At 54.4% G+C, this 26,552-nt stretch overlaps 1 protein-coding gene across 1 annotated transcript in view; it reads right to left on the reverse strand.

The window, feature by feature from the left end:
* The window catches only part of CDH22 (cadherin 22), a 68,685-nt gene extending 44,909 nt beyond the window's left edge, over window positions 1–23,776 (reverse strand). The window contains exons 1-3 of the mRNA XM_069496323.1: window positions 23,522–23,776; window positions 14,071–14,365; window positions 1,426–1,545 (exon numbers count right to left, since the gene is read on the reverse strand). Coding sequence (XP_069352424.1) covers window positions 1,426–1,545; window positions 14,071–14,365; window positions 23,522–23,776 — 670 coding nt within the window. The remainder of the gene's footprint in view (window positions 1–1,425; window positions 1,546–14,070; window positions 14,366–23,521) is intronic.
* Window positions 23,777–26,552: the final 2,776 nt, after the last annotated feature.

The raw sequence follows: 26,552 nt of genomic DNA on the forward strand, positions 1-26,552 counted from the left end.
TACTGGGGATAGGGAGTGGGAAGCACTTTGTTTTTTTCTTTTTAACATTTCTTTAATGTTTGTACATTTTCTAAAATGTATTACTTTTGTAAGAAGAAAAAAATAATGAAGATATTATGTGTAAGAGAATACAATTATAACAGTGCTCAGAGAATGGAATCTTTCCCCTTCCCCCCTAAATGAAACACACACACACACACACACACACACACAGAAATCCCAAACCCAAATCCATCAACTGCCCACCCCCCTTGCCCTCAACCCCTACCCTGGCCCCTTGCCCTTAGAATAAAATCCAAGCTCCTAGCCTGGAGGACACCAGCCTCCCGACATCACCTTTCAACACACGTGATTGCCCAGGCCTGAGTTGCTCACGATTCCCCTCATGCCTTGGTTCTTCTCGTCCCCCCAGCTTTTGCCTGAGCCATGCCCTCTGCCTGGAATGCCCTTCTCTGCAGCCTCAGTCTGGCCGACAGCTTCTTCTCTTTGGAGGTTGCTGCTGCTGCTTCCAAAAAGCCTTGGGTCCTAATTGCCCACGCATATGCCCATCACCTTGCCCCACGGGGCTTAGAGCCCCATGGGGGCGTTGGATAAATGTTCTGTGGTATCCGATATCTCATCTCCCACCTCCATCCCTGCCTTGCCCCTCCTATCCCAGGAGCAGCGAGAGTGCCCCTGTTGGAATTAGCAGCCACCCTAGCTGTGTGACCTCAAGTGAGTCACTTTACCTCTCTGGGCCTCAGTCTCCTCATTCTGTCCTCCCGGCCCTCCTCCCCCGAGGATCGTCAGAGACTAGTCAAGTTCTAACCTCACAGTGAGTGAAGTGGGGGACTGTGGGAGGAGGTGCTGCACCATTGCTTGGTGGTGGTGTTGGAGGGGCCAAGGATAAGCAAAAAAGAAGCTGCCCTTCCATAATGGTCCCTGAGTGTCCCCGCCTTTCCACCAGACCCGTAACAACTGCCATGTGAACACAGCTCCCAAAACAGCTGCAACGGAGCACTTCACCGGCCACCCGCTTCCCCCAACCTACATGGCGACCCGGAGAGAGCTGCGGACAAACTTGCTGCAATTTAGCTCCAAGGACAAGTGGAGCCGCTTAGTTTAGACCTTTGAGGTCTTTTCAGGACACCCACAGTCTCTTGCCTTTTTGTTTCTCTGACAGTTTTGCAAGATGCCCCGCCCCCCATTCCTTTTCTCTCCCTCGGCCCTTCCCTCTTCCTGCCTGGCTAACCCTGACCCTCCCCTCTCTGTGACCCTGGAGTCTCCTGTAGCCCCTGATGCCTCCTGTCCTCTGGTGCTACCCTCAGAGCTGTTGACAGGGCAGAAGTCCAGCCAGACGTCTGGGGGTGTCCTTGGCTGGTGTGGCCCCACCCCCACCCTGGTCCCGCCCCTTGTGGCTCCCTTTGGCCCATCCCCACCCCTCACCGGTCTTGGGGTCCACGGTGAAGTGGTGCTCGCCATCCAGCAGGCTGTACACCAGCCGAGCGCTGCTGCCGTACGTGGGGTCATCTGCATCCGAGGCCATCACCTGCATCACCGATGTGCCTGGGCCCGGGGGACCAAGCGAGACAGGCGTCATCTGGGGCTGCTGTCCCCTCACCTCTCCCAACCCCAGGATCCTGGAAGACGACTCGCTGGAGAGAGTCCCCATCCTCACTCTGAGTCCCAACCCGCTTCTTGACTCGGGGCCTTCCTACTGGCTCAAGCGCCACCGTGGAATCAGACCTGGGTTCAGATTCCCCATGGGGGGCTCCAGCTGTGGGACTCTGGTGAGGAAGAACAGCCTCTCTGAATCCCAGTTCCCTTTTCAGCAAAATGGGGATAATCCCAGTCCTTGGTTCACCAGGTTGAGGGAATGAGCTCTAAACTCCAAGCACAGAGCAGCTCAGAGCAGCCTCTCAGGGATGGTGGCAACAATCGTCACCAGTTGAGGTCGTCACAGTCAGAGCCAAAGCCAGAACCAGGACTGGAAACCAGGACCCGACTCCCAGTCCAGGGGTCTTTCTACCCACTCCAGCCCCTCCTAATTCTTCAAGGGACTTCTGCGGCCTCCCTCCCACCATGGCAGTAGGGGACAGCCCAGAGGGACAACTAAGTCTGCTGGGGCTCGTGGGCAGGAGAGTGACCGCACCAGCTTTCCCTTTGGCAAGCAGCTGGCTGTGAGCCCTGGTGCCCTCCTCGCCCCTCCCCCGGGTGCCCAGACAGCCCCCCCAACACACTCCTCCTCATGCTCTGCACGTAGGCTGCTGGGGAGAGTATAAATTGGATAAAAGTCCATCAAAGAGCGGCAATTAAGTTATTGATTTTCGACGCTGCCTCATTAAACTGGGAGCTTCTTTCGGCCTGTCCCAGAGATGGCTCTAATTTGACATCATGTTCAATTTGACGAAAGCAGGCTTGGGACGTGAGGCTGGAGCAGGTGGGGGTGAGGGTAAGGGAGGGGAGGGTCAGATGGGGGGGGCGCAGCAAAGCCGTCTAGTCCATCCAAACCTTTCCAGAAGGAAGGGAATGAGGTGGAAGACCCAAGAGGGAGTCTTGGGAGCTCAGGATATGACCCAAAGGGGAGGAGACTGAGACCCCCCCTTCAGGGAGATGCCCTCTGCTGGGTGCCCTGCTGGTGGGGCAGGGCGGGGCCCTCCTGGGGTGGGGGGGGGTGGGCTCTCTGGGCCAGCAGGGCGCATGCTGGGAGGTGAGGCCAGTTCACTGCCTGGCTAATGAGTAAGACTCTGGAAGTGCTACTGCAGCAATTCTGCTAAGCCCAGCCTGCCGCCCGCCTCTCCCACCTCCAGCCTGGGGCCCTCGATCATTCTAGACAGACACATGTATTTATTTTTCACTCTTTTGCATTTCTCATTTCCCTCTCCCGTTCCCCCCTCCCAGCCAGAGCCTCCTAAACTGGCCCTGCAATGCGCCTCTCTCTTTGGCCGCTCCAGCTCCACGTCAACCGCATCAGAGTTGCCCGGGGAAGCTGGGGAAGGGGGTGGGCAAGCCTCCTCCCTCCTGATGCTGGAGCCGAGGGGTCTCCCAGTCAGGGCCAAAAGCACAGCCCAGGTGCCTCCTGACTGCACAGAGAAGGAAAGGAATGAACTCCTAGTGAACACCCCCTGCACACTCGGCTTCGTCAGCCACTTAAACCCATCACCTCTAATCCTCATAGCATCTCAGAGACTCAGAGTAGGACCCTGTAATATTACAGGTGAGGAAACAGGTCAGATGACGGAGGAAAAGATTTGACTGAGGGCACAGAGTGAGGAAGTGGTGGTGGGATTTGAACCCAGGACTCTGTGATGCCAAAGCCCTTTTGGAAACCAATGTCAGCACAAGCACATTGACTTTGGGGCTGGTGGTTGGTGTACTGAGCCACAGCCAGTGACGGTGCTGCTACTTAGTAGAAGTTTGACCTCAGACATGTCACGGATCCCTTTGGGCCTCAATCGCCTCATTTGTGAAATGAGGATGACAGTATTACACATCTTCTGAGATCATTTTGAGAATTCAAACATATATTTCCATGTTCAGCACCGAGGACAGTGCCTGGCCCATGCCAAGCACCCAGTGGTCATCGCTGTCTCGGGAGGCGTGGCATGCCAGTGTACAATGGCACAATGACGCCTCCCCCTCACAGAGGTATCGAAATGGAAGAAGATACATAAAGCATCAGGCACATGGTGACTGTGAAATAAATAGTGGCTGTCGTAACCGTTATGCGAGAGGGTCTCCCTGTGACTCCCCTCTGCAGGCTCCCCCCACCCCCAGCAAGGCACAATGCTGGGCTGAGTGACTCCCCAGAGACACGGCTCAGCTCTCTCTCTCTCCCTGGCTGCATCCCAGGAACTCCCGAGGGGATGATGGAATCATTTCCCCAATCCGGGATTCTTTATTGCAGCCATTACAGTTAATGCCGACACGTGGGGATGGTGAAGGGTCAGTGATTCACCACTGCTTCCCCGGGCCCCACGGGAACAGCTTCTTCAGGCCACACAACCTCTCCCACCTTCTTCACAAGTCAGCAGCTCCCCAGAATTGGCAGACAGAAGGGAGCCAGGCTTGTGGCTGCGGTGGACCACCTCGGGCCATCCCCCATGCATTCTGCAATTTACATTTTACAGTGCTCTGTCGTGTCCATCGTTAGACCTCACACCAACTCTGTGATACAGACGCAGGGGTGTGCTGGCAAATGTCTAACCGTCGGCTCCCAGGGGGTGGAGGGGTGGGGAGAATGCCCTGCTTTTTGGTGTTTGCTGATTTCCATGGTGTAAATACTCAAGTCATGACCCAATTTCAAGCTACCAATGTGATATCAACTGGCCCACAAAACTCTTGAAAACCAATATGGGGCTCCTATGAGTGGGTACAGCCGACTCCAACACACCTTGCATTGTTCCCACTCTACAGCTGAGCAGACCACTATGCAAGGCGAAGGATGCCAATGTGAATTAATATTGAAACCCATTATTAATTATATATCCTTATTCAATAACAATGATAATGGTAGATTCCATCTATTGAATAACTACTTTGTGTTAGATACTATAATATAAGCCCTGATGTATATTATCACATGGAATTTACAAAATAATGCCTTGAGATGGGCTCTATTAAGATTTCTACTTTACAGATGAGTAAATGGAGGCTGAGTAAAGTTAAGTATTGAACCTAAACTTTCCTCATTTGTGAAACGGGGGTAACGGCACTACCAAACTCTCAGATTGCTGTGAGAACTCAAATAGATTTCCATGTTCGCCACTGAGGACAGTGCCTGGCCAAGTTCATCGGGTAAGGAAGTAGAAGCAGGATTCAAACCCAGGTGGGTCTGATGTCAAAACCCACCTGCCTTAAAGGTAGAAGGAAGGGTGGACTGGAGCAGAAGTAGAGAGGTGAGTGAGGGGGAAGACTCAGAGACAATGAGAGGGAGAGGACAGGAGGAGGGGAGGGGCAAGAAGTTGAGTTCAGATTCTCCTCCCCTAACTTCCAGGACTGGGCTGGCTGGGACCGCAGTTCGCTGTCCATGGTACTGGCCCCTGCCCTCCCGCTCCAGGCCGGAACAGGAAGGGTTGCCCAACTGACTCTTGGGCAAACAGCACCTCAGGGCCCAGGGAACCACGTGGAATGTTAGATATGGAAAGGCTGCCCTTGGAGAGCACAGAAACCAGTGGTTCTCGACGTGGCAGCACAGCAGAATCTCCTGGGAACTTTAAAATAAAACAGACGCTGAGCCCTGTCCCTGGCCAATTAAATAGGACTCTGGGGGGTGCAGCCCAGGCAAAGGTAGTTTTACAAGCTCCAGAATGATTCTAAAGTGCCTTCCAGTTTAAGAGATGCCCTAGACCCAGCCCTTGATGGAATGGAGGAGGAAACTGAGTCACAGAGGGGCTCAATGGCTTTCCCAAAGTCACGTCATTGGTAGGTAGTAGGGAAAGAGTCAGACCCAGGCCTGTCTGGCCAGCATGCCGCCCTCCCTGACTGACTGGGCCCGAACTGAGACTCACACCCAGAAGGAAGCAGCCAGGATGACACATGCCGCCTGGTCTTCAGAGCTCCTCCCACCGAAGCCAGAATGAGAAGTCGGACACTCCTGAGAGGGGACGCCCCTCACATCTCTGTGGAGACTGGGTGGGCTTTGGCGTCACAGAGTCCTGGGTTCAAATCCTATGACTGCCTCACTCTGTGCCCCACCTCAGTCAAATCTTTTCCCCCATCTGGACTGTGTCCTCACCTGTAATGTTAGAGGAGCCCACTCTGAGTCTCTGAGATGCCGTGAGGATTAGAGATGATGGGTTTAAGCAGCTGATGAAGTCGGGTGTGTAGTGGATGCTCACTAGGAGTTCATTTCTTCCCTTTCTCTCTTATAGCCAGGAGGCACCTGGGGCTGTGTCCTTGGCCCTGACTAGGTGACCCCTGGGCTCTGGCATCGGGAGGGAGGGGGCTTGTCCACTCCTCATCTCTGGTTTATCTGGATGGCTCTGACATGGTTTGTCATGGAGCCAGACATGGAACCCGCGTCCTGGCTCCCAGGCCAGAGTTCTTTCCTTTCTTACCCCTTAACCCTTGGCGTCTGTGAGATGCAGTTGAGGCTGCAGACTCAGGCTCCAGAGCCCCCAGGAAGAGCCCCCGCTGGCTCTAGGCGGGGATGGTCCTTCGTGGAGCAGAGCTCAGGGACTGCAGACCTAAATTCTCATTCCAGCCCTGTCCTCGGCTTTGTGTGACTGTGGAAAAACTACTTGATCTGATCGGGCCTCAGTTCCCCTTCTGTAAAATGGAGATAACACTTTATCACTTCTGCCTCCCTGGATGTAGGAGACCCCTTAGTGAGAGAAAGAGATGAAGCATTTTGGAAAAGAATAGAGTGCTCAACTGAGGTGACCAAGTGTCATTATTATGAAGACGTTTGTAATTATCATCATCCTGCCTCTTCCCTACCTCCCTTTGCCGCCCTGCTGGGGCTGGGGAAACCCTAGGCTCACATTTAGCTTCTCAAACATTTATAAAAAATGAGTCCCACCCCCTGCTGCTGCCAGCGCTGCGCGGAATGCTTTCTATTAAAAATTAAAAACCACTTGTCGAGTCCCCGGGAACGCTCAGATTACACAGGAAACAAGCCCCTTCTCAAACTCCCCCCTCGCTGCCCTCCTCCCAGCTCCCTCTTCGATCATCACTTACAGCGCTGGAGGCTGGGCCGGCTTTGACCCTGCTTCCAGCCGCCCGCCCAGGGCAGCCTAATGTAGACGGATGATGCACAGGAGACAAAGGCAAGTGGCTGCACGGAGGAGCAGGTCCAGAGACAAGTGACAGAGAAGGTGGTGCCGAGACAGGGGGCGAGGAAGTGGGTCAGAGATGGAGAGTCGAGGGTCAGGGGGACAGAGATGCAGAAGGATGGACAGTCGGACAGAGTTTGACAGAAAGAAGTAGAAACACAGAGGTTAAGTAGGGAACCGGAGTTACACAGAAACAGAGAAGGAGAAAATGGAGCAAAGACATTGACATATGTGAAGTGGGGGTGGGGCGAGTGGGACGAGGGACAAGGAGCAGAAAGGCGAGGTTTGGCCTATGAGGTGAGGGACCCCTATGCTGCAAACCCTTCTCCAGGGGCTCCGGGGAACTCCTGAACACCCCCCACCCCCTGCTTCATTTTTTCTTTCCTCGTGGATCCCGGCCATGGACTTGCCCATCCAGGCAATCCTTGAGTCTGTGTGCATCTGACACATCCACTGAGAAAGGACACTCTCCTACCATGCCAAATTGAGACCTGCAAGTTCTTCTGTCCTCTCCACAGTGGCCTCTGTGACATAGTCTAGTGACCTTGCTTGTTTGGGACAGCAACATAGCATCCTTCTGCCACTGGCAGAAAGTAAATATTTTTTGCTCCTGATTCAGTTCCATTCATTCCCCCAACATCTACAGAGCACCTACTATGTGCTACACCCTTGGAGGGCAGGTTGGTAGCTGTATCACCTTGGCACCCCAGTGCCATGTGGGCACAGGGCCTGGCGTAGAAGGGGTGCTCATGTTTGTCGAATGATTTGTTGATGGAAAAGACAAAGAGAGACATGGATACACGCCTCCCTGTCCAGATCACCTGGGCCACGGGGCCAACTCCTGAGGGCCCAGGCTTTTGCTCCTCTCTTCTGCCTCTCCCCACCAGAAACCTCCTGTCCCGTTCCCCTAACCTGGGGGGTGAGCGCCAGTGCCGTTGCTAGGCAAGGAGATATTGCACATATAGATCTTCCTGGACTTTAATTAAAAACATCTTTAGAAGTTGTCTCTGCAGAGGCCAGCGATTGATTCCTGGCTTGGGCCCGAGGGCTGCTGAGCCACACTCTCTCAGCTGCAGACGGGACAATCACAGGCTTCCCGCCTGCTGCTGCCCTCCCCAAATGAGCCCCGTGGGGAACACGCTGCCTCCTGCCTTCCTCCCTTCCTCTCTGTCCCCATCCTCCAAGCACTGGATTTAGGAATCAGGCAGTGGGCTCTCTCATCCAACTCTATTTTCCTTCCCCTCTTGAGCCTCAGTTTCCTTAGCTGTAAAATGGGGTTGTCAATGCTGTAACCCAAGAGAGTCCTGGGAGGATGAAATGAGATTAGGGATGTGAAAACGGTTCAAGACCTGTGCAAGACACGACTGTTGGAAGCCGTGGATGCCGAGTCAAGTAACTTGGATTCTGATTCCAGGTTCTGGGACTAGGTCTGGCTTCAGCTCTTACTGCGGAGTCTCAAAGAAATCACTTTATCTCTCTTGCATTTATTCCTGCATTGGTAAAATGAGGACACTAATACCTGCCCTGCTTATTCCCCAGGATTGTGAGACTAAAGAGAAATAGCTCCGTGAAAGCAGTGCTGGCTGATAGCTATTATTTAGTGACTGTCCCAAGAAGTGCAGGCTGTATTACCAAACAGTCTCTTCCCGTCCATTAAAGATGCTGCTCACAGAGGAATTGGAATACATGGAAAAGAGGCTGCGGCAGGGCCCCTGCACGTTTCCACGGTCTACTGAACCCCAATCCCATGGTCCAGCAGTGTCAATTCTATGGCTTATAGGCCACCACTTTCTCCTTCCTTTGCCTATGGCAGACATCACTAATCCATTGTGGCATTCTTTTATGCTGAGCCTGAAGGAGACCTTAGACTACTTCTCAACACAGCCTTATAGCCACTACCCATTGGTCAGAGTGGGCACAAGAGGTGAAACTGATCTGCCACCACGTGGAGGGCAGGGGTGATGTCTTGTGTCCCTACATACCTAGCAAAGTGCTATGTGCATTCCAGGCACTAATATGTGCTCATCGAATTAAAAGCAACTACTTATTTCTCTATCCTCTGTGGGGCCATATAGAAAGTAGGTGCTAATAAATGTTTGCTAAGCTGGATGACTCATCTCTGCAAGCCCTACAGAGCCAAGTACATTGGAGGCCTTGGGTATAATGGGTGCAAATAAACATTTGTGGATTTCATTCAATTACTTGGCTTTACATCCCCTGCAGTGCCCAGGATAAAGTGGTGGTTAATAAATGTGCATTGTATTGAATTTCTCATTTCTGTTTCTTCAGCAGTGCCACATATAGTGTCTCGCACATAGCTGGCAAGTTGAACTGGGTGTGGGAGACCTGTGAAATCCCTCTGCTGTCCCCTGGTCGGGTGGTGACACAATAGGGAAGGGGTCTGGCTCTCTCACATCGAAAGATTATCTAGTCCAACTCTTCTGCATCAATGCTCACTCTCTTGTTGATTTCCTCTGGCCTCACACTGTAAATTCCCTCTCCCTGCTGATGACTTTCAAAGTTGTATCTCCAGCCCCGTCCCTCTCCGGACGTCGAAGTTCACAGGCCCAACTGTCCTCTTGACATCCCCACTGGGGCTTCCAGTAGAGGTCTCAATCTTATTGTGTCCAAAGATGAATTCTTAGTTTATTCTGCAAACTTTTTCTTCCTGGAGCAGTCCCTGTCTCAGCCATAGCAAATGCATCTGTCCGGTTGCTCAGGCCCCAAACTGCAGCATCATCCCTGTCTCCTCTGTCCCTCCCAGACCCTGTTGGTGCCACCTTCAACGCACATCCGGAATCCCATCTCTCCTCACCTCCGGCACTGGTCCAGTCACCTCCTTTCTGATCTCCCTACTTGCAATCTCGCCCCTAGAGTCTGTTTTCAACGTGGCAGCCAAAAATTCATTCTTTTATAATACAAGTTGGATCCATGTCACTCCTTTGTTCCCTACCCCACTCAGAGTACAACCGAAAACCTTTCAATGGCTACCAAAACCTCCATGATCCAGCCTCTGGTACCTCTCTTGAAGTACCTGGACACTCTCCCCCTTCACTCACTCCCCGTCAGCTACACTGAACTTCCTGCTATTCCTCAAACATGACAGACACACTGTGCCCCAGGACCTTTGCACTTGCTCTTCCCCCTGCCTGGAACATTCTTCCTCTAGCTTAGTAGTTCTCCAAGTGTGGTCCCCAGATTGGCAGCATCAGCATCACCTGGGAATCTGTTTAAAATGCAAACATTTCTAACAGCCCAGACCTGCTGAACCTTGAGGGAGGGAGGCGGTGCATTCAGGTAATTTGGGTGCACAATAAAGTTTGAAAGCCATCCTTTCACATAGCTCCTTGGTTCCTTTCCTTTGGATCTTTGTTCAAACGTCCTCTTATAGAAAGAGAGGGCTCCCCTGGCCCCTCTGTCTAAAATAGCACTCCCCTCAAATCACTCCCAATTCCCTTATTTTGCACAGCTCTCATACCACCGGGCAAATTGCACATTCGCTTGTTCGTTTCCTTCCTGTCTCTCTCCCTGCTGTAGTATGCAGGCCTCCTAAGCATCCCCAGAGCCTGGGACAGTGCCTGGTACACAGTAGGCACTCAACAAACATCTGTTGCTTGAATGAACCCCCTTTGTGCTTAGCAGGGAACTTCGGGTCCAAAGGAGGTGGGGACCTGCCCAAGGTCACCGGCAGAACCAGGCCTCCCGACTGCCAGCGCAGGCCTGCTTCGCTGCACTGGGCTCAGTGTGGCTGGCGGCCCCTCCTCAGAAGCGTGGCTCATCGGAGGCCCCCGGCACACTTCCCTTCCCTTTTAAGCTGTGAGTGGTTTAATTTGCGAGCGCTGCTGCCTTTCATGTCCTAAGCTGCGTCCCTGCTCCCTCTGATCTCCGAAGCTGCTGGGACCCTGGTGCTGCTTGTCCGCCCCGCCCTCCGCAGCCTAGATCAGGAGGCTCAGTAATTGCGACCGATTTTCAAAGCCGCCTGGAATCTCCGCAAGCACCCTCCTGTCAGATTTGCTTCCCCTTCAAAAAGTTGCTTAAATGAAATAAACTAATTTAATTTCCGCTTCTCCCCTCCCCACCCCCCTTGGGTTCCCCAGCTTGTCCAAATGGAGTCACCCTGCCTCCGACTCCTTCCCGGGTGGAATGTGAGCATTAGTGGGCTGGGAGAGGGAGGTGGGCGGGGCTGATCTCTATTAGGCAGGTGCTCACGGGCTGGGGGCTGGCTCTGCCTCCTACTCTCTGTGTGACCTTGGATGAGTCCTTGCCCTTCTCTTGGTCTCAGTTTCCCCACCTGTGAAACAAGGACCCTTTTCACACCAGCAGCCTGGGGGCCAAGCCCAGCAGCTTGCTCCATCACTGACTCGCTATGTGACTGTAGCTACATCTTCTCTTCTCCCCAAGCCTCAGTGTTCCCATCTGTTCAATGGGGATTCTAACATCAGTCCTGCCACCTCTCAGAGTTGCAGTGAGAGTACAGTAGTGATGAAGCCACCACGGTGGACATGGGGCTGCTCCTCCCTCGGCACTCCCATCTCCCACCATTGTCCCCAATGCATCAGAGGGAGCTTTCTAAAATGCAACCCTTCCCAGGTCACCTCCTTGCCCTTCCCAGGCTCCTGCTTCCTTCTCTAGCATCAGCTTGCACCACCTTTCTGGCCTTTTCCATGCAGAAACGTGCAAGTCAGTTTTGGGTGGAGGGAGACAGGGACATGTCTTTTCAGGCCAGTGCTTAGCAGGGAGCTAAGTTCAAGTCCGGGTGGGAGGTTCTGGACCTGGGAGGTCAGGGACTTATGCTGCCTTTGGCTTGCAGCGTAACCTTGGACATGTCACTGTCTCTCTGAGCCTGAGTTTCCCCATTTGCAAAATTAATTTCTAAGCTCTTGCTGGGCTCTGAAATTCCACAGATCTTTGCCATTGACGACTTCCAAATTTCCCTCTCCAGCCCAGACCTCTCCATTGAACTTGTATATTCAACTGGCTTGTTCGTGATATCCACTTGGCTGCCTGGGAAGTCCTTCCAACTTAGCATGTCTGAAACCAACGTCCTGATTTCCCTTCATCCCCCAAACCTGCTCCGCCCCTCTCAGTAAATAGAAATTCCATCTATTCAGCTGCTCAGCTTAAAATCCTAACAGCCATCCTTGAGTTTTCTTCCTCTCACACCCCGCATCCGATGCATTAGCAAATGTTTGCAGCTCCATTTTCACAATAGATCCAAAAGTTGGCCTCTTTTAACACCTCCACTGGTACTACCTTGTTCCAAGCCACCATCGTTTCCTGCCTGGCTAATTGCAATATCCTCCTCTGGGGCACCCCGCTCTGCCCTTGCCCTCTCCCCACCCAACTATTCTTCATGACACAGCCAAGGGGTCCTGTCTGAACTAGGTCAGATCATGTCATTCGTCTGAACAAGACCCTCCACTGACTTAGCTTGCTCAGCATAAGAGGCAAAGCCCTGAGTCTGCATGATCTGGTCGCTTCCTCTCCTGGGGGAATTCAACCCCAGGGCCTTTGCATGTGCTGTTCCCTCTGCCCAGGCCCATGCTATCACTTCCTTCAGCTCTTTGCTTCAATGTCGCCTCCTCAGAGAGGTCTTACTGGGCCAACGATCTATTTGTTTACTTGCTTACTGCCCATCTTCCATGGCCAGAATGTCCCCTCCATGACATCAGGGAGTCTTTTCTGCCTTTTCACTGCTGTGTCCCCAGTGCCTTGCATATAGTGGGTACTCAAAAAATATTTGTTCAGTGAATGACTGAATGTACTCAAATACACATGTAGCATGTCACATGCACGCACAGGTCTTAAAGTACCCCTCGGCTAGCCATGTGTGTGCACATCTGCACACATGTGGCATGCACGTATACATCAGGCACACATGTATACCAGCCTGCGCCCACATTCACACCCTGCCGTTCCCCACTCTCCCACCATCCCTTTGTGCCCACCTTCTCCCTGGTCCACGCCCCTCACTTCCTCTGTTGGCTGCCTGTTTATTACCTGCCAATCTGCCAGATTTGGCCCAACCTGGGGAAGCTGGGGCTGACTGCACCCTCCGCCAAGAGCCCCAGAAAGTACCCCTCCCTCCCACAGAGCTGGGAGGTCCAGCCCAAGCCCTTGGCCACAGCGAGTCAGAGAGGCGGCGTGGCCGGAGACCTAGTCGGCTGCTCCCTGTGTAGCCTGGCTTGCAGATGACTTCGGGTAACACAGTGGGAAGGAGATGGCAGCTACTGGCTTGGGCCCCTCACCCCATGACTCCAGTTTCTACCAGAGCCTCAGGAGCCCCAGGCTAGGCAGGCAACTGTCTGGGGGTCCCACAGTGAGAGAAGGCAGAGTCACCCACCCTTTAGTCTCAGTGTCCTGTTGCTGTGTGAATGGGTTTCTGAGTACAGCTGTGTCTGATGTCTTCATGCAGATGTGCGTTCGGGGTGTGTGCAGCCCCCTGCGTGGGTGCAGCCATACTCGGGTAAGTGCAACTGAATCTGTGTCTGGGGGCTCAGCCATCTCTGTGCAAGTCTTCCCAGGTGGCTGGGTCTTGCTGAGTTGTGGCTTCCTTGCAGGCGGTGTATGAAGCTGCTGGGAGTGTTCACCTGGCTGTGGCCATGCCTGTCTGCGGTTGCTCTCTAGTGGGCTGGGCCCCACAATGGGAATGCCTGGTGGTGGCTTTTGCATGTGGCCAAGTCTGTGCAGAATCTTTGTGTGAGGGCTTGTGTGTGGCTAAGTCAGGGTGTGAGGGCATGTCTGGCTGTGTGGCTGGGCCTTCTCTAAGCTGTGTCCCAGCGTGGTTGTTTCTGGTTGTAGGTGTGCCTGAAGACGGGACTGTGTCTGTGAGGGGGTTGTAGCCAAGGGCCGTGCGGTGTCCGTGTGTAGTTGAACTTTCATGAAGGGCTATGTCAAGGTGTCCAGCTGTGCCTGTGTGTGCGATCGTGTCCAGATGTCGCCTGAGTGGGGGTTGCAGGTGCAGAAGCGAGCTGGGGTGTATGGTGTGTCTAGATCTGTGGCTGTGTCTGCATGTGTGACTTCGCAGGGGTGTGTGACCATGTCCGAGTACATATACCACTATGTCAATGTGGGGGCTGGGTCCATGGATGTGGCTGAGGTCACATGTGTGGTTTTGTCCAGGACGATAGCTGGCCCCAGAGGGCACCTGGGCTCATGTCTGTACCCTGTGCCCTGTGCCAGCAGCACCTGTCTCCCCTACCCCTCCCTAGAGGATCAGTCACTCCACCTCCCCGCAGGCTCCACTTGGGACCTGGCAGCTCCCCTCCCCTTGCAGGCACGTCACCCTGCCCTGCCCCTAGAGTCCGCAGCCCACCTGTGGGCGAGAGCTCGGCCACGCTGCCGATGTAGGGGCCGTGCAGGAAGCGGGGCTCGCTGTCGTTGATGTCCTGCACCTTGATGATGAACTCCGACTCGGGCTCCAGCAGGCGGTTGGTGGCGCGATCCCGAGCCTGGGCCCGCAGCGTGTAGAAGGTTTTCTGCTCCCGGTCCAGGCGCTCCATGGCATGGATGTCACCGGTCAGCTCGTCAATCAGGAAGATGGTCCCCGCGCCCTCGCCTGAGATGGTGTACTTGATGGCCCCGTCACCCTCGTCTGAGTCCGAGTGAATCTGGGGAGGCAGGAGGGAGGTGGGGGGAGGCTGAGGAGGAAGCTCCTTCCCGCCTTCCCCCTGCAGTCCCACTGGGGGTCTGTCTCTAAGCACATCTCTTCTCCAGCACACTGAGGCCGGGGCAGCCGTGCTCACTGCAGGCGGGGTCTGGCGTCTCTGGTCCGTAGTGTTTCCCCAGCCCTCCATGGCTCTCCCTGCTCCAGCCCCACCCCTGTAATCTACCTTCCCCTCTGCACCCAGAGCTACCAGCCCCGGAGGCAGATCTAAACGTGGCCTCTCCTGCTTGCAGCCCTTCCAGCACTCCCATTGCCTTATAAAGAAGTCTAGAGCCACCTCCACACCTCTCTGGCCTTCAGCACGCAGAGCCCTGGGGCTCCTGGTTCGAGCCCCTCGCCTCATTTCTTTGCCTACTGAAAGTCTACTTGTCCCGCAAGGCTCAGCTCCAATGCCATCTTGCCCAGAAAGCTTTTCTGGATCCCGCCACTACTGCCTCCCAATTCCCCTCCAAGATCTCTCAGTACATCACGCCACCACGATCAAGCCTCCAGCCATGCAGGAGGGCTGTAGGCAGCATTTCCCCAAACCCATGTGCGTGCAAATCACCCGGGAACTTGTTAAAGTACGGACCCTGACTCCTGGGATGCGATCTCAGAGTTTGCATTTCTAACAAACTTCCAGGTCCACCTCTCCCTAGACTCTGAGCCCCGAGAGGTTAGGGGTGGCATCTGACACATCTAGGCATATGGAGAGCCAGGCTCACGACGTGGCACATGGTGAGGACAGGGAGCGCAGGGACAGAGGAGAGGGGATGCAGACTGAAGGAGCGCCCACATGCACCAGGCGCTGTGCTAAGCAATTTATAGACTTAGCCAGTTCAGGACTCTTTTAAAAAAAAACGTACTGGAGTAGGTTTTGCTACCCTCATTTAAAGGATTTTTTTCTTCATTTTCCTACTGAGGATCAGAGAAGTGGGATGATTTCCTCAAGGTGAGACCACTGGAGGAGCTGGCCTGGCCCACAGTTAGGGCTTCCTCACCTCATCCTAATGCCTCTGGAGAGGAGCCCACGGGAGGGGACAGGCAGTGCAGTCTGGCCTAGCGTTGGCTCGGGCATCATCTCCCTGTGTGTCCTTCCCCAAGTCACTGCACCTCGCTGGGCCTTGGTTGCTTCAGCTGTAACATGGGAATCCTAACAGCGCCTCCCTCCCGGAGCTATTGAACCGAGACCCTGCACAAGGCCTTCAGCAGCTGCCGGGCACCATATGACATTTCTATTTCCCAGCCAGCATGGCAGGGCACTGCCCACAGAATGGTGGTGCGGCAGGGCCCCACCTGGCAGGCAGGAATCCTCTAGTTGCTGGATCATAGAGCGGTCCCAGCGGCTGAGCGTTGGGGCGTGGGAGCGGGACTATTTATCGCAGGTGTGGAAGTTTTCTACTATTTTAACAACCGGCTCAACTACACCCATTTGTACTAGCTGAAAATCAGGCCTGCCTGAGACATAATAAGTGTCCAATAAATGGTAGCTACCGTTATTATTATATTATTACTAAATGTTACCTATATATAACTGGGATTCAATTGAGGCACCATTAGGCTCTGGATCTCAGGCTGTTTCCACTGCCCTGAGATCTCTTGGGGGAGGAAGCAGCAAGAAGCCTGTTTTCTTGCAAACAGAAACATCTAAGTCCTTATCCTTTGATGCCCAAATCTCCGAGGCAGACCTGAGCAGAGGAAAATCCATCCCGATGAAGCCAGTGACTTCGAGTGTCTCTCTAAGCTTCCGTGGAGATGGGACGTGAACGGTGCTGTGGGCCCGGCCTACCCAGCAGGAGAACAGGTGCCAATGAAGTTGTCACGAAGGGGGATGAAAGCCCATCCCCTGCCACGCAGGAGGAGCCTGGGTATAAATTCTGCTGGTGGAACTTTGTGTCTGAAAGGTGGATTATAGAAGTGCCATTTGGAAGATTGAATGGCCCATAAACATTTTCATATTTCATTAGCCGATTAATGGGCATCTCTCTCTTTTTGGCGAGTCTGCTGATTCTCAGCAGAAATTGCGGGGAGTAAATGGAGGCGTCTGGTGGAACCTTTCTGGGTCCCCGTCCTGTTATAGATTGCCCCAATTAATGCCCGTCCTGGGCTCCACTGAGAAGCCTTCTTCCTGTCCAGTTACTGTTAATAGATTTCTCATAAGTGGCTGGATTGTAAAAACCTCATAACTCAGTTTAATGCCCCCAATAAAATTATCTCAGGACGTCAGCCCTGAATCACTGGCAGTGCTGGGGATGAGGAGACCTGTCTCTCCTGTTTGCTGTTTATGCTTTTCTCCCACCTTTGCTCAAGGGAGATGGGAGGAGGGAGGGTGAATTTGTTCCATCTTAGGTGTTTCTACCCACTTTCCAATCAGATCTGTTGCCTGCTTATTTAATGAGCAAAGATTTCTGAGCAGTGTGGTAGGATAGTCACTATTTGGGGGGGGGGGATGCTTCACAGCTATAATCTTGTTAGCCTTTGTCGTTGCCCTGTGAAACATTATTATTCCCATTTCTCAGATGACAAAACTGAGGCATAGAGCGGGGAAATCATTTGCTGTGTCACTTAGCTAACTGTGGGAAGCCAAGCTCCTCACTTTAATACTCACTAATGTTGAGACCACGGGCTTATTAATCTTACCTCTTTGAGCCCTTGTTTTCCCACCTGAGAAATCAGATGCAGCCTTACCTGGCACAGGTGTGGTGAGGATTAAATGAGAGCATGTTTGTAATGACCTAAGCACTCTGTAAATGGCTGTTTCCTTCCCTGTCTCCCGGGTCTCCATTGTGTCCCTGCAGCCCTTGACATTTTAATTCAGACCCCAGACAGGGATCACTGATGAGTGGGGAGTGGAGAGGAGGGAGTGGAACCCAGCGGTGATGTCATCGATGTTCTTCTGTGAAGTATGACACACAGCTCATGCTGGGGCCTGGAGGCTGATCTCTGGGTACTGCAGAGTCAGACAGGGCCAATCGGCCTGGGCGGGCGCTAAGAGCTGGGAGCTACGATGCAGCTCCTGGGCTGGGGCTGTCTGCCCTGCCCTGCCTGCCTGGGTCCTGGCTCCGGAGTGGAGAGGGAGCATCTCTGGCTCTGCCCTAGGAAGATATTTCTCAAGGGGCTCAGCTGTGAGTGGAGGCTGGAGGATGATGCTCTCACTGAGGCCTACTATGTGCCAGACGAGTGTTACAGGCTGTCTGCTGAAATCTAACTTGACTTTGTGGAGTGTGTTAATGTCTCCCCATTTTCCAGGTGAAGAGACTGAGACAGGCCCAGGTCTGTTTGACTTCAAAGTGCAGGCTGGTCCTCCTGCAGCTTCCGGAAATGTGGTTGTGGAAATGAGGAGAAAAGGGGAAGGACTGGGTGGGTGCGGGGCTGTCGCTGGGTTGCACTGCTCGGGGAGCAGCCTTGACACCAGTCTTCACCCTGCACCCAGCGGGCCTCTCCTCTCTGAGCCTCCGTTTTGTCACTCAGAAAAGAACGTCAAATCACAAATCAGGACAGATGATGGGTTTGGGGTCAGGAGCAGCCGGGTGCCAGCTTCACCTCTGCATGGCCCTGGGAAAGTGGCTGCCCTTCTCTGAGCCTCAGTTTTCTCATCTGTAAATGGGACTGCTTCCCCATAGATGCTGAAGATTCATAGATAATATATGGAAGCTCCTGTCACATAGTAGGTGCTCAATGTAGATTCCTCGCCTGTTTCTACTCTGGTCTCAGGAGGGGTTGAGGGGTCACCTAGTTCATCACCTCGCGTCCTGACACGAGAACCAAAGACTCTAATGCTGACCCGTGGGAGGCGCAAGGGCCATCCTCCAACACCTTCTTGTTCTCTCAGATTCAGCTTGTTTCCTCCTCCAGGCAGCACTCTCAGATGCCCTCCCATTTGGTCAAAGAGCCCTCACCCTGTTCTGTCCCTGCCCGTCTACTTCATGAGCCCCTGTAACACCTAGTGTTGCCCATCTGTGTGTCCCCAGCTGACATGGGCTTCAGGGCGTGGACTACGTTTGATTTGTCTCTGAACTCCCCACACCTGGTACCCTGACAAGGCCTGCAGAGAACGTACAGGGGGCGGGAGAGTTGAACGTGGGTGTGTGCGCACGTGCACACACTTGAGAGGGTGAGACCACAAGCTCCCTGCGGGTGGAGCACGGGGCTGTGTGTTCCCATGTCCCCAGCACCCAGCACAGGGCACAGCACCAAACATGCTGAGTAAATGGATAATGAAATATACAACTGTCATTAGAATGCCCCACTGTCCTCTGGGATTCTGGAGGATCCAGCCACTCCGATAAATCCCAGGTACACATGAGCTAGACTGGGGACGGCAGTCACCAGGAGCCCATGACACACCAGGCACAGCTGCGGACCCCTTACTGCTATCTCAGTCATGCCTCGCAATGACCCTGTGCATCAGACATTATTCAGACTGGCGAGCGGCAGGTGGAGAGGGCTGAAACCCTACCTAAAGTCACACAGCTAACAAGAGGCAGCCCCGAGGCCTGGCTGACACAACATCCGGGGTTCTTACCGCTACATCAAGTGTGGCCAGCCCTGGAGGAGAAATCCCCCCCTCCCAAGCCCCATCCCTTGATCATAAACAACATGAAAAACACAAGAGTGATGGTTTCTCATCCCAGGGGGCTGAAAAATGGGATTTACGAGGCCATTAATTACTTCCTCCTAATTAAATCAAAATTAAATTCGAGCAGAGTTACGTTTCCCTTATTAAAGACAATTAAACGGACAGTGCGGCTACGCAAATAAAATGAGTCCAGGATTTAAACGGAAAGCAAATCAAATAAAAAGCCTCCCCCGGAATGAGGGGTCTGTTCACGCCGGTGCTACTCGTAAACCAGGAGTTCATCAATTTTCTTTAAATATTAGCAACTTAATTAAATGTGCTCTCCTCCCCACTTTAATCCTGCCGTATATCTAAAATAGATCTCACCGCCCACAGGAGTTGGTCATAAGTGCTGACCCCATAATTCTATCTTTTTTTTTTTAAAAAAAATTAAAAATCCTACAAAATCCACATCCAGCTGACAGAAGCCTCGGGGGAAATCATAGTTCGGAAAAGGGATTAGTCAAAGTACCCAGATTTTATGGAAATGTTGGGAGGTTGCTTTGAGGGTGGGTGTTGTGGGAAGGTGCAGGGGAGAGGTGGGCTGGGGCTACCGACGGGGGCAGGACTGAGGCAGGAGCACTTTGTCTGGGGCCTCGGGGACAACCTCGGGCCCCCGTGGTTTCTGTGGGTGCCGACAGGAGCCGGCGGTGAGTGATGGAGGTGGCGGCTGTAAAATAGGTTACTGTTGGGCGCCTGGGGTTCACTCCGCGGATGGTGCTGTTGCTAAGTTACCTTTGGAATTCGACAAGGACGGATGCTCCGAGCGGCTCCCTGGGGTGGGGGGACCAGGAGGAAGTGAATTAACTGAAACCGTGGTGAAGTCCTTTCTCCCGGAAGAGCGAGACAGCGTGGTACGAGCGTGTGCGTATGCACGCGCACACCAGCACGCCTACCTAGGCGGGGCTCGGCCGGAAAGGGGACAGGTGGTTTATAAAAGCCCAAGCTCATATTCCTAGGGTAGGGGTTGGGCTAATGACAAGCCCCCCCCCCCCCCTTCGGGGTGAGAAACTAGGAAGTCAGGTTGCCAAGAAGTCTTCTGGGATTTGGGGCAGGGGCTCGTAGTATCTGTGTAGAAGGTATACTGGAGGTGGTGGAAATATCAGGTGAGACTTATAATAATAAAAGCCAATCCTTTCCAAGCACGTGCTGGGAGTGGGGTGCTATTCTAGGTGCTTGACATATGGTAACTCATCGAATCCTCACCATAACCCTTTGAGTCAGGTCCTGGTAATAACCTCACTCAACAGTTAAGGAAACTGAGGCACAGAGAGGGTAAATACCATCAGCCTTCCATATCCACAGGTTTCGTCTCCATGGATTCAACCAACCAAGGATTAAAAATATTTGAAAAAAACCCGTGTCTGTACTGAACATGTATGGGTTTTTTTTGTTTCACTATTCCCTAAACAATACAGTGTAACAACTATTTATATAGCATTTACACTGTATTAGGTTTGATAAGTCATCTACAGATGATGTCAAGTATTCAGGAGGATGTGAGTAGGTTATATGCTAATGCTATGTCATTGTACATCAGGAACTTGAGCAGCCTTGGATTTTGGTATCCTGGGGAGGTCCTGGAATCAACCCCCCACTGAGGGGTACCAAGGACAGCTGCGATGTGCCAAGGTCAGAGAGCTCATAGCAGCAGGGCTGGGGCTGGGGCCCAGGCAGTCCGGCTCCGGTTACCTCCTTAACCACACACGCCACCGCCTCTCAAAGAAAAAGTACGCATTGGACAAACGTTTGCAAAGAGGTGGAAACTTCTTCCTCGTGCTTTTCTGGAGGTGGCCTTGAGAGTAAGAGAGCGGGAGCTCTGGGTGCAGGTGCTGGAGGAGGAATACAGGAAGTCAGGACAGCAGTGGGAACGCTGAGAGGTTGCTATGAGGGAAGGGAAGGCCCCACGCCCGGCACAATGCTTGGCTCCACTGCATGCAGGACTCTGAAAGTGAGCATGGAGCTGGTGTCAGGAGATCTGGTTTCTTGGGTTGGTTCTGTCACTGGGTTGCTGTGTGGCCCTGGCACGACCTTCTCTGCCTCTGGGCCTCAGTTTCCCCTTCTTATCATAAAGGGACTTACTCGGGCCCTCCCACTGCAGACAGACTGTGGTTCCAGGAGATGGGGGTGGGGTTTGGCTCATGCTGTCGAGAGGATAAAGGCTCGGTGGATGCAGCTGCGAGCGGTGAATCAGCAGCTGGCTTTGCTCATCTTTTCAGGACATGGGGGGGTGGGGAGGCCTGTGCAGAGCCCCCCCTGCAGGGTGGACCACAGGGCTGTGGGGCCTTAGACAACTGTCTCATCTGACATTTGGGCAGATATGTCACAGTTCTTCCCTGTCTCTCTGGGGTTCTCCTGGACCAAAGGCCTTTTCCCTGGGACTGGTCTCTCCTTTTTCTTTTGGGGGGCTTAAAAACTCCAATTCACACGGGTTCAAATCCTGGCTAAGCCTTTTGCCCACTCTCCAGCTTTGCCCTCTCTGGCCTCGGTTTCCTCACCTACAAAAGGGAACGATGATTTCTACCTTGCAGCTTAAGGGTTAAGTACTTTATATGAGAACACTAAAATGAACAAGCCACACGCTGAACACTTCATGTGCTCAGTTTCTTCTTTAATCTTCAACCACCTTAGGAAGTGGGTGCTTGGAGTCCCGTGTTTATGGATGAACAAACTGAGTCTGGAGGAGGGGGAGTGACTTGTTCAAGGTCACTTGGTGAATGAGTGGACAGACCTTCGGTGTGTCTTTGTCCAAAGCCTGCGTTCTTGGCTACTCCATTAGCTACAGCCGGCACGTAACCGGCATAGGTCCCTCCTTCCCCACCCTCGCCCTGGTCCCCAGCCCGGCCATCTCACAGCCCCAGCTGGCAGTCGGCTGTCCCAGGCTCTGCCACTGGGTTGCTGGATTATCGTGACCGAGGCCCTGAACCGACCTGAGCTCTATCTTGTCAAATCCCTGCTTTGCTCAGTTGTGGGGGGATCACCCTGAGCCACAGGTACGGAGGGGAAAGTAGCTAAGGACTCGGGATTACTCTGTCTAGACCAGAGAAAATCTGGGTTTCCTGCAAGCCAACCCGGAGCTTTGCATCCAGGCTTTCCTCCTTTCCCTGTCCAGCATCCTGATCCCTGCACCTCAGCGCTGAGCAGGCTCCCCAGTCTCGACTCACATAAGCACACAGGAAGCTCTGGAGTGGGTCTCCCCCTGCCCCTGCTGCCAACCAAAACTTTCTGGAAGGCTGATTGGCCTTAACAAAAGCCAGAGGACTGTCCCTGAGCACCGCTCCACTTTCATGCCCTACAATCATCCTCCGCTTGAACCCCTCAACTGTTGACGAGGCTCTGAATAAACCAGGCACCTTCAGGCCCTCTCCCCATCAGCCTGATGAACTCCTACTTATATGACAAAGGCCAGTTCAGATGTTTTCTCTTCCACGAAGCCAGACCACAGGTCCCATTTAATCAGTGCCAGGTGCTGACTTGTGAAGTTTTTCACGTACCAAGGTGCCTCTGCCAATCTGGGGAGCCCCAAATGGCAGAGGCTGGATCTTGCCTTGGTTTCCCCAGCATCACACCCGGGCCCCACGGGGCTCAGGGACTGAATGGACGAATAAAAGTCCTTCTCTGCTCCTTATACTCCCAGGGCACAGATCTTCAGCCAGACTTACCAGCATTTATTCAGAGAGTTTGAGAAAGTAGCTTTCATTCATTCATTCATTTAATGAGCGGTTTGTGAGCAATGTCTGCGCTAGACACTGGGGAATTAATGGTGAGCAAAACAAACATGGTCTAATAGGAAAGACATATTAATTGCATAATCAAACACATGCATAATTAAAGTGTTATGAAGGACAGATGCCAGGGCCTCAGAGGGCATGTAACGGGGGATCTGTCCTGGCCTGGTGTCATCGGGAAGGGCTTCTCTAAGGAAGTGGCATTTGGGCTGAGACCTGCAGTGTGGAGGGGCAGGAAAGAGCCGTCCAGGGCGAAGAAACAGCCTAGGCAAAGGGGCAGTGGCAGGAGAGTGCATGGGGCATTGGAGGGACCTCAGAAAGGTGACCCTCAGAAGGGTGGTGTGGCTGGAACTCAGAGAGTGGCAGGAGAGGGGGCTGGAGGAGGAGCCAGACCTTCGTAGTCAATGGGATGGAATTTGGGCTGGACCCCAACTGCAGGGGAAGCTACTGAAGAATTTTAAGCAGAGAATGTGTGTGAGATGATCAGATTTGCAGACTTGTTCTAAATTCCACATGCATCTCGCTAGAAGAGGGACTGGCTTTACCTACTCGCCTCTCCCCTCTAAGAAGCAAAAGGGAGGGGGACGAGAGAAGGCCATGGGTGGAGGAGGGGGCAGGGGTCATGACTCAGTTGTCTGCCCCTGGCCAGGGAGCCACTGGGAGGAGGCACGCGGGGGAGGCGGGTAGGGATTTAGAGGGCTGGGGAACTAGGGTCTCTCGCATCTACCACTGGGCGTCCCCGGGTCCTGGGGGCGGGCGTGGGGCCCCACTTTACCTTGCCCACGTACAGGGGCTCGGTGCCCGTGTACTCCTCCACCACGAAGAACTGGTTCCACACCCAGCCGCGCTTCACGCGGCCCGCGCCCAGCGCGCCGTCCTGCCGAGCCCCGGGCTCCGACGGCGCGGGCGTGCCCGCTGCCCACAGGCGCCCCAGCAGCGGCGGCGGCGGCGGCAGCAGCAGCAGTAGCAGCAGCGCAGGCGACAGCGCGGCTCCCGCTAGGAGCCCCCTACCGTCGGGCCGCGGCCTCATGCTTGGCCTGCGCGGGGCCGGGGCCCGGGAGCATGGACGGGAGGCACCAGGGCGCCGCCGCTCGGTCGCACAACGAAGCGGCGCGGTGTCACATGGTGGCCTCAGCGCGGCCGCCGGGACGCCGCCCCCGACGGGGCACCCGGACAGGCCCGTGGCCCAGACCGCCGCCCGGCGGGCGCGCCCGGCTGGAGGGGGAGGGGGCGCGGCCGCACCCGGGGCATGGACAGCCCCCGGGGTCCCCGCCCGCGCCCCCCTCGCCTCGTCGCGTGCAGATCACCAGGCGGCGCCTCCGCAGCTCCGGAGTGGGCCGTGCGCCATGGTCCCCGCGCAGAGAGGGTGCCGGTTGGGGCCTGCCAATCCTTGAGGACTAGGGGCCTTCCTCATCCATCAGGAGCCTGCAAGAGAAACAAGAGAACTTCAGAGGGGGCTCTGTGTGAGGGGAGGCAAGGTGAGTCCTGTAGGTACTAATTAAACACCTACCGTGTGCCTGGCACTGTAGTGACACACAGTGGTCCCTGTCCTCTTGGAGCCCATAGTCCAGCAGGCGCCCCTCTCCGCCACCCCCTGCCAGGGATCCTTTCTTCTCCCATGGCACCGGCTCCTACCCTCTGCCAGCCCCTCCTGCCCTTGTCATAGCCCCTCACCCAGCTCCAGCTTGGTGGTCCTCCACTAGCCCCCAGGCCCACAGAAGCGGGCACCTTAGGAGCTGTCACCCTGCCCCTGGCTGACAATCTATCCAGCCCATCCCCCAGAAATCCATCCCCGGTGCTTCTAGAAGGGGTCTTCAAGAGCTGCGAGACCCAGGCCTCCTGGTACACAGACTCCAGCACCCAGGCTGCCACCCAGCACTCCTGCCCTCCCGTAGCAGCACAGAGAGGCCGTTCCATCCCTAGCAGGAGCCCAGGGAAGCCCCTCTGATGTGCCACAGCCCCCCCAGCCCCTTCTGGGGATGGAGCACCTGAGTCCCAGAGGGCCTTGCTTGGAGGCACCCTGTGTGACTTTGGGCAGGGTCACAGCCCCTCTGAGCTTGCCTTTGGGGTCTCCACATCCATCCCCCCGAAAACCTCTCCTTCGCAGAGACTGAGCGACGCCCCTCCTCCCCCGTCCCGGCCCAGCGCCGGTCCCCAGATCAATCCATCTCTCTCCCCGCCTCCATCAGATCCTGCTCTCAGCAAGAAAGGGTCTGAGGGACTAACGCCTACTCAAGCCATAATGATGAATAATGGCTTAATGCGGGTGTTTACAGGGGACAGCCAGGCTGCTTTAATGGAGGAGTTTTATGCACGGAGAAGAGTGAGTGGAGGTGAGGGGCTCGGTCCCCACCCCCCTCCCCCCAGGCCCAATTCCGCTCAGTTCAACAACTCAATTCCACCAAACTTCAACTCTGCGCCAGGTTCGGGGAACGACATGGGAAACAAAGGTGTATAAGCGTAGGGTTTAGCTGGGTGGGAGATGAGACCCTTCCCCGTGACAACCCAGATACCGGTTGCATGTGATCAGGGCTATAATTGTGTGTGTGTGTGTGTGTGTGTGTGTGTGGCAGGGGACAACCTGAGACACCTGGAGCTCAGGGGAGAGAGTGGACACACGTGTTTCGAAGAGGCAGGGAAGTGGGAGACAATCAGGGCTGCTTCTTGGAGGAGGGGGCATCTGAGCAGGCGGGAAGGAAGGGGTGGCGTTCCAGACAGAGGAGTGTGCTGCAGCAGGGAGTGGACTGGCTGGTTTAAGGAGGTAGTTTGGGAGCATGAGGTGTGTGGCTGGGTAGAGGGGATGGGGGGATGCCCTGGCCTTCCCCAGATCTTCCTGAGGACAAAGGAAGCGGCCTGGACCTCTAGGGAGGAAGGAATGCAGACCACCGCCTTTGACTCAGCAGCCCAGCGGGCAACTCCCATGCCTTGAACTCACGTGAGTCGCAACTCTGAAAGTCGGTGTTTTATACCCATTTTGCAGTTGCCTTACTCCCCAATGCTATTTCCCAGAATTGGGTCCAGAAACACTTTATGGAAGGGGTTTCAGGGTGGGGAGTCACCTGTCTCGGAAGGCAAGGCTGGTGGGGGGCGGTTTCCACTGCATTTCTGGGCAATGAAATGGGGAAAACGTCAACAGTCCACAGGGAGGGATGGAGAGGAGGGCCGGGAACGTGCTGCCCCCTCTTTCCCTCGAGGCCCTACCCTGAACTAATGGGCCATGCGGAGGCATCCCCAGAACCCCGCTTTGCCCCCCACCCCAGCTCCGCTCTGTGGGCCTAGGTGTGACGCTCCCCAACCCTGTGGCCCCACTCTGCCATCCCTGATCTGTGCTGCCGCCTCTGGGGATCCAGCTTTGCTTCCCCGCATTAGGACCAGGGCTGGTCGTAATGAGGCTGGAGTTATGGGTGAGGAGGAGGTGCCGCTCCGAAGCCTTCATTTCCTGGAGCTTATGACTTCCCTGCATGCACAGTGGGGACTGTCCCCCTGACTTTGCCAGGCAGCTCCAGGGCCCACCACAGCCCTGCAGGGCTACAGAAGGGAGGGCTGGAGGGAGGGAGGGTTTGGAGAGGGCCTGGGGCCACCTCTGGAGAGGGGTGTGTGGGCGAGGGAGGGGTGGCCCAGGGGAGATCCCCAATGTTTGCAGGCACCCAACTGTTGCTCTCCCTCCTCCCCTCCCTTCTTCCTGTCCTTTATTTCTTTGTTTATAACACCTTTTACAAAGAGGGGAGCACACTGAGATTCAATCATTCATTCATTCATCAAACATTAGTGTCTACTACAAGGGAGAGAGCTAGAAATACATTTCA

Source organism: Eulemur rufifrons, chromosome 20 (assembly GCF_041146395.1).
Source record: "Eulemur rufifrons isolate Redbay chromosome 20, OSU_ERuf_1, whole genome shotgun sequence".
NCBI classification, from domain to species: domain Eukaryota; kingdom Metazoa; phylum Chordata; class Mammalia; order Primates; family Lemuridae; genus Eulemur; species Eulemur rufifrons.